This window comes from Lolium rigidum, chromosome 4, assembly GCF_022539505.1.
Source record: "Lolium rigidum isolate FL_2022 chromosome 4, APGP_CSIRO_Lrig_0.1, whole genome shotgun sequence".
Taxonomy (NCBI): Eukaryota; Viridiplantae; Streptophyta; class Magnoliopsida; order Poales; family Poaceae; genus Lolium; species Lolium rigidum.
This window is the reverse complement of record NC_061511.1, coordinates 206,910,681-206,921,064: the sequence shown is the minus strand read 5'-3', so window position 1 is coordinate 206,921,064 and position 10,384 is coordinate 206,910,681. Positions and strand designations below refer to the sequence as shown.

The 10,384-nt window shown below is 47.5% G+C and overlaps 1 protein-coding gene across 1 annotated transcript; it reads left to right on the top strand.

Annotated features, from left to right (window-relative positions):
- The first annotated feature begins 5,561 nt into the window (after positions 1-5,561).
- LOC124706931 lies at positions 5,562-9,167 on the top strand. The gene is made up of 4 exons (XM_047238603.1): positions 5,562-5,854; positions 7,394-7,894; positions 8,500-8,649; positions 8,738-9,167. Exons 1-4 carry the CDS (start codon positions 5,672-5,674, stop codon positions 8,831-8,833), a joined length of 930 nt encoding a protein of 309 aa, XP_047094559.1. The 5' UTR covers positions 5,562-5,671; the 3' UTR covers positions 8,834-9,167.
- Positions 9,168-10,384: the final 1,217 nt, after the last annotated feature.

The following is a 10,384-nucleotide window of genomic DNA, read 5'->3' as shown; positions in this document are numbered from 1 at the left end:
TTACACCCATTGTATGTGAACGTAGAATCTATCACATCCGATCATCACGAGATGCTTCAAAACGACGAACTTTAGCAACGGTGCATACGAGAGGAGAACACTTTATTATCTTGATATTAATGTGAGGGGTCATCTTATAATGCTACCGTCGCGATCTAAGCAAGATAAGATGCATAAAGGATTAACATCACATGCAATTCATAATATGTGATATGATATGGCATTTCTTCTTATGCTTTTGATCTCCATTTCCAAAGCACATGAGCATGATCTTCATCATCACCAGCATTGCACCAAGGTCCATGGTGCCGCTTCATGGTTGTCCATTACTTATAACTACTATAACAACTACTTGAAATAAAGCTATTACATGATGAATAGACACGCGGGTCTTAACAAATTTAAAGACAACCATTAGGCTCTCGTCGGTTGCCATAATACAATAATGAAAATCTCATACATCAAATATAATCATCATCACATCATGGCCATATCACATCACCAAAACCCTGCAAAAACAAGTTAGACGCCTCTAATTTGGTTTGCATATTTTACGTGGTTTAGAGTTTTCGAGTAAGATCCAATCTACCTAAGAACATGAACCACAACGGTGATACTAATGTTGTCAATAAAAAGAGTAAATTAAATCTTAACTATGGTGAGAGAGACAGACACCCGCAAAGCCACTTATGCAATACAAGTTGCATGTCAAGCGTGGAGCAAGTCTCATGAGACGCGGTCATGTAAAGTTAGCCCGGGCCGCATCATCCCACCATCCCGCAAGATGCAAAGTACACTAACTAAAAACAACAAGAGCATCAACGCCCACAAAACCATTGTGTTCTACTCGTGCAACTGATCTATGCATAGACACGACTCTGATACCACCGAAGGGTTCGTTGCATGGAAAACAAAAAATTCTACCGTGAACATGAACAAAAACCAAGATCCAATCTAGGAAGAATCAAGATCTAATCTACGAAGATCGAAGCAACGAGATATATGTGAGACTAACCCTCGAAGATCCAAAGCCTACGAGATTAGATCTCGTTGTTGATGTAGTCGATCGTCCTGTGCTGTAATCCGGCAGCACTTCCGTACTCGGTCGTGCTACGGTGTCGATGAAGCCCGTCCTCTCCCCGTTCCAGCGGGCAGCGGAGGTGTGGTAGATCCCCTCAGAATCCCAGCAGCACGACAGCGTGGTGGCGGTGGTGGAGGAGAAAAGCTGCAGGGCTTCGTCAAGCCGGAGCAGACTTGCGGTGGAGGAGAGAGGGGGCGGCAGACTTTGGTGTGTTGGGGGAAGTGGTCGGCTGCCCCTCTCCTCTATTTATAGAGGGAGGGGCGGCCAAGGCAGCCCCTTGGGCCCCACCTACGCACAGGAGGAAAGGGGGGATCAGAAATCATCCCCTTCCAAGTTTGCTTCCCCTTCCAAAGTTGCTCCCTCGATTTTAGGGAATTGATCTTATCCTCCGGGATTTGATCTTATCCCTAGGGGGCTGGCCGTCTGTGCCTTGAGGGCTTGGTGCCCCTGGACCATTAGGCCAGGCTGCACTCCCTTGGCCCATGTGGTCCCTCCCGGGGTGGTGGGCCCACCGGTGGCCCTCTAGAGCCTTCCGAAGCTCCGATCAAACACCGAAACTTTTTACGAAGCCCGGAAAATAACTTCCCTTATATGAATCTTATTCTCGGGACCATTCCGGACATCCTCGTGATGTCCCGGATCCCATCCGAGACTCCGAACAAACTTCGGTCTCCATCTCATATCTCGAATCTACTTATGCGACATCGAACCTTAAGTGCGTCACCCTACGGTTCGTGAACTATGCAGACATAGTCGAGACTCCTCTCCGACCAATAACCAATAGCGGGATCTAGAGATCCATAATGGCTCCTACACATTCAGCGATAACTTAGTGATCGATTGAACCATTTACATACGATACCGATTCCCTTTGTCACGCGATACTTTACTTGTCCGAGGTTCGATCATCGGTATCTCCATACCTAGTTCAACCTCGTTTCCGACAAGTACTCTTTACTCGTACCGAGGTATGTCATCTCTTGTGACCTAGTCACATGCTTGCAAGCTAATCATACGACATTCCACCAAGAGGGCCCAGAGTATATCTATCCGTCATCGGGATAGACAAATCCCACTATTGATCCATATGTCTCAGCTCGCACTTTCCGAATACTTAATCCCATCTTTATAACCACCCATTTACGCAATGGCGTTTTATGTAATCAAAGCATCCTTCCGGTGTAAATGATTTACATGATCTCATGGTCGAAGGACTAGGTAACTATGTATTGAAAGCAGCAAGTTGAACTTAATGACTTGATCTCATGCTACGCTTATTTGGGTGTGTGTACATTATATCATTCATCCAATGACATAACCTTGTTATTAACAACATCCAATCCTCATGATCACGAAACCATGATCATCTATTAATCAACAAGCTAGTTATACAAGAGGCTTACTAGGAACTCCTTATTGTTTGCATAACACACATGTATCAATGTTTTGGTTAATACAATTATAGCATGGTATGCAAACATTTATCATAAACACAAAGCTATAATAATAACCATTTTATTAGTGGCCCCGGCCTGCACCAACCTATCTAGACAGCAACCTATCTAGACGCAAAGTTAATTTTGCAATATATAAATTTTATATAGAAAAGGTATTGTTGTTGGGTCTCAGTCCAACACAAACGGGCAAGGAGGAACACGGCCGTGTGTCTGTGTTTTAACCGAGACGAGCCAAGAATTACACATTTTGTGTCCAAAATGGGTCGGTCCGGTCGAGATAGTTAAATGGCATCTCCAGGGGTTAGGCCACAGACACCAAAATGGACAATTTTGGGTCGGGTCTACCCCAGTGACCCGACCCATTTTTTCAATAATGTTTTTTTATCAATAGAAAGTATTTTACATATTGCAAAAAAGAAAAGGACTTAAAATTAAAACCTTGGCTAGGGTTCGTGCCATGAACGCCTACTCGTCATCGTCGATGTCGAAGAACAGAGGCGCCCATGGCCAAGGCCAGTACAAAGCTGGTTGTGGCGCCGACAACAACGACGTTGGTGCGGAATGAGGTGGTGGCAGCGGCGTAGGCTTGGGAGGAGGTGGTGGCACGCGTACATGCCTACGTGTAGAGCTGATCGGAGGTGTCACCGGCCTACCCTGAGCCTGCGTGAACTCCCTCAATTGGACGGTGAGGCCGTGCCACTTGGCGAGCTCATCGAGATGGCTCAAGATTATGTCTCTCCTCACCTTCATCGAACTCGCCTCTACACAACTATGTGGTGTCGGCTAACGACCATATACTCGATGCTAGACCGGAACTTCAACTTCAACGAATCCGACGACTCGCAGTTCGACGAGTGGAATGAGGCGTTCGAAGCAGACGCAGAGGCACCGGAAGAGGTCGCACAGTGGGGCGAGGAGCAACCGTTCGACGGCGCAGGCGGCCATCTTGGCCTCCTTCAACGCGCACAATTTCCGGAGACTGAAGGAGGAAGAGGTGGAGTATATCAACCAAGCGCACTTGAAGCAAGTCGTCGAGAACTTGCGCCAGCGGGCGTCCATGGAGGAGGCAGATCGCCTGCCCATGGCGGCCGAGCGGCAGAGGCTGCTTCAGCTGAATGAACAGCGTCAGGCCGCGGCGTTCGCCCGCGAGCAAAGGAGGCTCGCCCAGAACGTGTAGTCTTGTTAGTGGCAACAAAGGGCGGATAATGACGAGGAGGCATGCCCGTCGAGCATCCCAACCAACGGCTAGTAGATTAGGGCTTAAGTCATTCTAGTTTAAAATTCATGTTTCTTTCAACTTTATGTAAATAATCCTAAATTTGAATGCAACTCCTGCTCAAAGTTAAGACAGTTAAGCCACTAGACTAAGGTGCAGATCTATTTTTGTGGTTCACGCGAACCTAAACAGTCACTTTGGAGTTCGTTTGGGTTGGACCGTGTCATAAGAGCATCTCCAGCCGTGTCCCCCAAACCGTTCCCTAAAGGTATTTGGTGCGTGCTCGGACAAAAAATCGTTCGCTGCGCGCCCCAAAGGCCCTTTTTATCCGGCGCGGTCCCATACGGTGTCCGGCACCCCGAGCCCATCCCCGCTACACAGGGGATGCTCCGGGCACGCCGGACACAACGAAATGAGAGGCGAGGAGGCGCGGGCCTGACGCGTCAGCGGCTCGGACGCTCAATCGCCGCCTACGTAGCGATGGTGCAGTTGCCGGGAAGGGGAACCGTCGCATTGGCAACCGCGTCGACCGACGCGCCAACCACCGGAATGGAGCGCCAACTCCTCGGAAGAGCAACCGCGTCGACCGCTCTCTTCGACTTCTGCGTCGCCGTTCATCTGCGCTTAATAAGACCCGTACGTAGGCGCTTTCGGATCTTTAACCGGCCGCCATTCATCCAAGCTTCTCACGATGAGCTACATCTCCGGCCTTCCATCTTACACCTCCGAGCGAGGGCAAGCCTCCAAGATGGCGTCATTGGTGGGACGAGTCCGGACGCCCGGCAGCGGCGATGATTCCCCGCCGCCACTGGACAGCACGGAGGAATGGCAGGCCGTGGAGGAGGAGGCGGAGGAGGAAGGTTCTGAGGAGGCGACGGCAGCGGTGGCCCGTGCGAAGGCGAAAGCGGACGCGAAAGCGAAGGCCAAAGCCAAGGTCAAGGCCAAGGCGCAGCCGGCGAGCACAGCGACGATGAGGAGGACACAAGTTCCTCCGACGCGTCGACCGACACCGCCTCTTCGGAAGAGGTGACGAGCACGAAGCGCCACCGTGATGAGGACGACGAGGCAGGGCCATCAAAAAAGAAGAAGAAGAAGAAGAAGAAGTTTAAAAAAATTATATGTAATTTGATTATTTTTTCGAAGTTTTTATATGTAATTTGTTTATGTTGTACCGATTTAAATATTAGTACATAGTTTCTTTTATCTATTAAAACGACAAAAAAGAGTATTTTAATATTTAGGAGCGACGTTTGAGGACGCGTACGGGAGCGACGTTCCCAAACACGACACGAATGAAACACGTCCCCAAACACTCAATCCGGCTCCGTTCGGGAAGAGGAGAGGGGTTTTCTTGCAGGCAAAAGGTCCGTCCATGTGACAGCCCTGGCTGGTTCGCTCAGGTTTTGTATCAAGCACAGCAGTAAACATCTACTTCTCCAGCTAGCAAGTGTGGAGCGTGGTGGCTGGCAGTAAGAAAGAAGGTGGAGAGGCAGCAGAAGGCGACATGGTAGATGATGGAATCAGGCAGCGGCCAGGCCAGTGTAGTCTGTAGGCGGGCGCATGGGTGGACCCTCGTGAGTGAAGGTGATGTGACGGACGGCGACACCACGCTTTTGTCCCATTCATCCTCTCCTCTCCTCTCCTCTTCTTCCCCTGCCGCTCTTTGCACTCTGCTCCGCCTATAAAGCTCGTCTCCGCCAGCCTCCACCCCTTCCAATCTCTCCTCTCTCAATTCATTTCATTCATTCATATCACCCTGCCCCAGCCTACTCCAATCAGTGAAGCTACCTAGCTCCTCCTCCTCCTCCTCGTCCCCAGCTACGCCGCCACCCGCCGCTCTACTAACCAACAACCCACCCATCCATCCTTCCTTCTCATATCAAGAAACACATCACCAAACAACAAGAAGCATCCAGGATGTTCGCCGACGCGGGGTTTGGCTTCTCGGCCTACTCGCCGCCGGGCTACTCGCCGGCCTTCACCCACCCGGACTTCTCCTCCACCTTCACAACCTCGCAACCTACTGCCGCTGCTCCTGGCCTCATGTCTCCCCTTCCACATCTGCCTACCGGGCAAGACGACGCCATCTACGCCCACCTCGTGAGTACCTCCCCCCTCCCCCTTCCCCTTCTTAGATCGATGCTTGCTTGCTTACAGTAATCTTGTCTTCTGTTCCATCGAAAAACAAACTAACAAACTGATAATAATTAACACACAGCACTTTGTGGTTTTTCCCCTCACTTGTCCTCTCTCCTAGAACGAACAACAAGAACACAGCGGCGGGTGCTTGTCTGAATCTGCGTCCTAGACCAACTTGGGAATTAAATTAAAATACTACTAAAATAAAGCTGGTGCACCCTCAATTCGCTTTGCACTGCCGCTGCCGCTGCCGCTGCCGGGGCCGCCGTCATTTGGACAAACCGGAACGTCGCTTTCCTCTTCTTGTTCTCGCTCGCCCGCTGAAATCGACCGCCTGTCGGGCCGAATTATTATTAACTTAATTGCAAACTCCTCACCTCATGTCATGCACCACGACTAATTATTTATATGGACACAGCAAGGGAGGTGTCAACTAGAACCCTCCCCCTTTTCTTCCTCCACTAATCAAACTAAATATCTATGTCGCCCATTTTTGTCATTGCCCCTTTCTTTGTTCCAACTATATGCTAATAAATAAGTGCTATACTAGTACTTGTCATCAACATCAATCAAACAAATACGCACACAGGCTGCAGGCACATTTTTAGCTACTCATAAACATCCACATCGTCCACGTCCTCACTCATCGATGATTCATCACTACACTCTTGTTTTACATACCTGTAACTCTCCTACTGATGGAGAGATGCATCTTTGTGCTGTTGGATTACTGCTGGTTTTCCCATCTTCAGATGTCACTTGCTCTGCTTCCTGCAAACACTACTCACGCCGCTAAATGAGCATCCCCCATCCAATGAGAATAATACAACTTTTCATTTCCCTTTTGGCCTTGAATCTTCCTACCAAAAACCTCTCTGATCTTTTCAAGAGGGTGCTGGGATATTAGCTGCCAAATCGAGTCCTTTTTGGCCAATTTAAGATGCTCATCAGATGCCCCTGTCCATCAGCCAATTGCAGCGGTATATGCTCTGCTCTGCTACTACCATACCAGCATGACAGTGACTTGCTCTTGGTTGACATGTGCATGAGCACACCACCTTAACTACACTACAACAGATGCAGACTTAGATATTGCTACCTAGCTCTAACACGTCTCCTACAGTCCCCACTCAACAAACCACTTGTCTGTAACTACTTGGCTTTATTTACTCTTTTCTCTTTACTCAATGAGTGAGTGAACTGCCTTGCCCATGTCTGTTAGCACTCAGTTTCAGTTAACTTGGAGATTACTATTATTGTACCTGTGATGAAATGAAGTACTCCCTCCGATTGATATTACTTGCCACTAGTATGGATGTACCAAGAACTAAAATATGGCTAGATGCATCTATATTAGTGGCAACTAATATGGATCAGATGGAGTAACTTAATTAATTCTGAGTGCCAGAAATCAAGTTCGTGTCTTTGTCATTTCATTTTAAGTCCATCAAGCTTACTCCTCAACCCTGACATATCATCTTTGATGTGAAAAATTAACAGGGAGACATGGGGCAGCCATCCTTGATATCGGAGTACGACCTGGGAGGGGAAGGGGACCTGTTCAAGGCTCCCGAGCCCATCATCGACGAGCCGCCACTGCTCGGCCTCGACGACCCGGTCGCGGCCGCCATCTCCATGATGTCCAACAACGCAATGGACTCAATGGACGACACGATCAAGGCCTCGTCCATGGGCCTCAGCGAGGTGCTGTACGAGTGCGAGAAGGAGCTCATGGAGAAGTCGGCGATCGAGGAGACCATCTCCGAGCTGCTCGACGTCAAGATCCCCATGCTGCAGGTCGAAGATGTAGTCACTGCTGGAGACGATGTCCGAGCATCAGCTGCTAGTGAGTGCTCGCTGCAGAAGAGTGTCAGCTCTGGGTGCCTCAACTCCGCGGAATGGATGAACGGGTCGGTGAGGCCCAACTTCCTGGACTTCCAGGGGCTCGACTTCGAGGCGGCGTTCGGGCTCAGGAGGGCTTACAGCGAGGGAGACATCCAGGTATGATGTGATCGATGATCCTTTTCTTTTCACTCTTGCACTGCACTACACAAAACCACACATATATGGAATTATTGTGACAAGCACTGGCTGGCTCTTGTTGTATCTCAAATGAAGAGCCCAGCTGTCGACAAAAGGGACGCCAAGTACAAAAACCGAACCAGAAAGGCATTGCTTTTGCACTGCACTGGACAAAGCTTGCTGTAGATGTAGTTGAGTTGTGTGCTTTTGCGCTAGAGAAAAAGGCCGTTAAGTAAAGCTATGAACATGACGCTAGCTAGCTACTGATGTGATGTGATTTCAGATGTTACTAATTCTGCCCAAAGCAAACTCTCCCATTAATGACCTGGCCTCCCCTTTAGCTCATACAGGGGAGGCATATACCTACTGTGCACACTCACCTACCGTGTTACTTCTTAAATTACTAATTAATATAACTTGTATTTTCCAATTTACACGCCCGCGTGAAGTATTTCGCAATGGTACATAAATGACATGTCATTCTGATGTGTGTTTAGGTGGATTATCATGCATGTAAAGATTTTTTTTCTCATATTGCAGGCATACTATTGGTTACTTAATAGAAATTTTACATTCTTTTACAGAATCTTGGTGCCAATACCCCTAGGCCCGGGAATTCAGGAAACGTTGAGAGGCTTGTGACCATCAGTGACCTGAAAACAGAGGAAAGGAAGCAGAAGCTCTCCAGGTACAGGAAGAAGAAGATCAAGAGAAACTTTGGCAGAAAGATCAAGGTATGCAAACATTCTGTTCTTTACACAATTAAGGTTGGCAAAATGCAAGATGAGTAAGTAATAAAATGTTTGCAATTCTCTGTCGCAGTACGCCTGCAGGAAGGCTCTGGCAGACAGCCAGCCAAGGGTGCGAGGGCGGTTCGCTAAGATGGATGACGGCGACATGCTCAAGCCCAGGAAGTAGCAAAGTAGATAATGGAAGGCCGCTGCAAAGCCAAGCCTGCAAGGAAGAAGGAAGACAAGACTGCATGCAAGGGGATTAAGCCGCTGCCGAGCTGCCAGCAAGCTCGGTGGCTTCTAGAAGCTTCTAGGTGACCTTCTAGGATGGCTGCCGTGCTGCGCTGCTGCCCGTCGGAATTAATTTTAGTTCGCTTCATCGATCCGCTCCGTCGGGCGGCGTGCATTTTCTATTTCCCCTGTAATAATATGATGATCCTTTTGGCTGCAAGAGAGTGGAGAGCAGCTCCTCTAGCTAGCTAGGCTCCTCTGGTGTACAAAGGGTTTGAAGATGGTAATAATAATAATAAAACTCGGCTCCTCTCTTGCCAGCCATGTAATAATCTTAATAGTCTTATTAATCTTAGTATAGTTTTATTATGATTGCTAAGCTGACCTTCTCATAAAGTAAACTGTGGTTTGCTGTCAAGAAGAAGAGAGTTTTCTCTTCCATCCTCAGACTTCAGCCACAAGTTGTGATGACCTATCTACCTAAAAAACAAATTGACCTGTCAGTTTCAAGGCCCTAGCATTCAACGGTGTAAGCCGCAAAGAAAAACTAGCCTTGCAAAATTCTGCCCTATTACACTTGGCGTCGGCCAAGCTTACTCTGAAGTTCCATAGATCCAAAACCATCTCGGTGAAAATCGCATCTTCGAAGACTCCCCCCCACCCACACATACACACACAAAAAACTCACAATCACACACCCATGAACGAAAACGGAAGGAAAAAAAAATGGACATCCCGGGCTACAATGACTAAAGGAAAAGTGCAACATCCAAATCAAGTTGGAGGAGAATAGTTCAAAATAAGGAACATCCATCCAAATCAAGTTAGAGGACGGAGATAGTTTGATTTAGACGTTACGATTGCTCGGTGCAGGCTCTACGACATTTTCAGGTTCTCCCTCCATTCTAAAATAAGTGTATTAACTTTTTCTAGGTACATGTGTATCTACAACACAAAATGGTTCTAGTACATCTGTATCAAGATAAATCTGAGACACTTATTTTAGTATAGAGAGAGTACAATTTTTTTTCGTTCGGCCCAAATCAGAGGTCACCAGAGTTCGCAACTTTATCACAATTTTTTTTTGAAACGGGCTTTATTACACTGTAGAGTCAATTCATATGGTAGGTGTTTGACATTGTTTATTTTGATACACCCTTCTATATAGTTGGTGAACGAGTATGATATTTGGCGTAATGCGGCGGATATATTATTAGGCTCTCGGACCTAATAATATAAAGGGTACAAGTTTTGAAGGCTAAGAAGGCTCTACCAGAGATGTGGTAGGTTTAGACAACAGAATCCTAGACTACCAAATACAAGTAACCGAATAGATCTCTAACACTTGGTGAAAGTTTGGAGTAGAATTTAACTTTGAGAAATACTTATATACACTACATTTTGGCATAGAGGGAACTGAACATTCAGTTACGCACTTGGGTAGATTTGACAGTCTGAATAAATGTAGCAGTAACTGAAATCATTTTTTTCAGTAAGTTCCAAAACC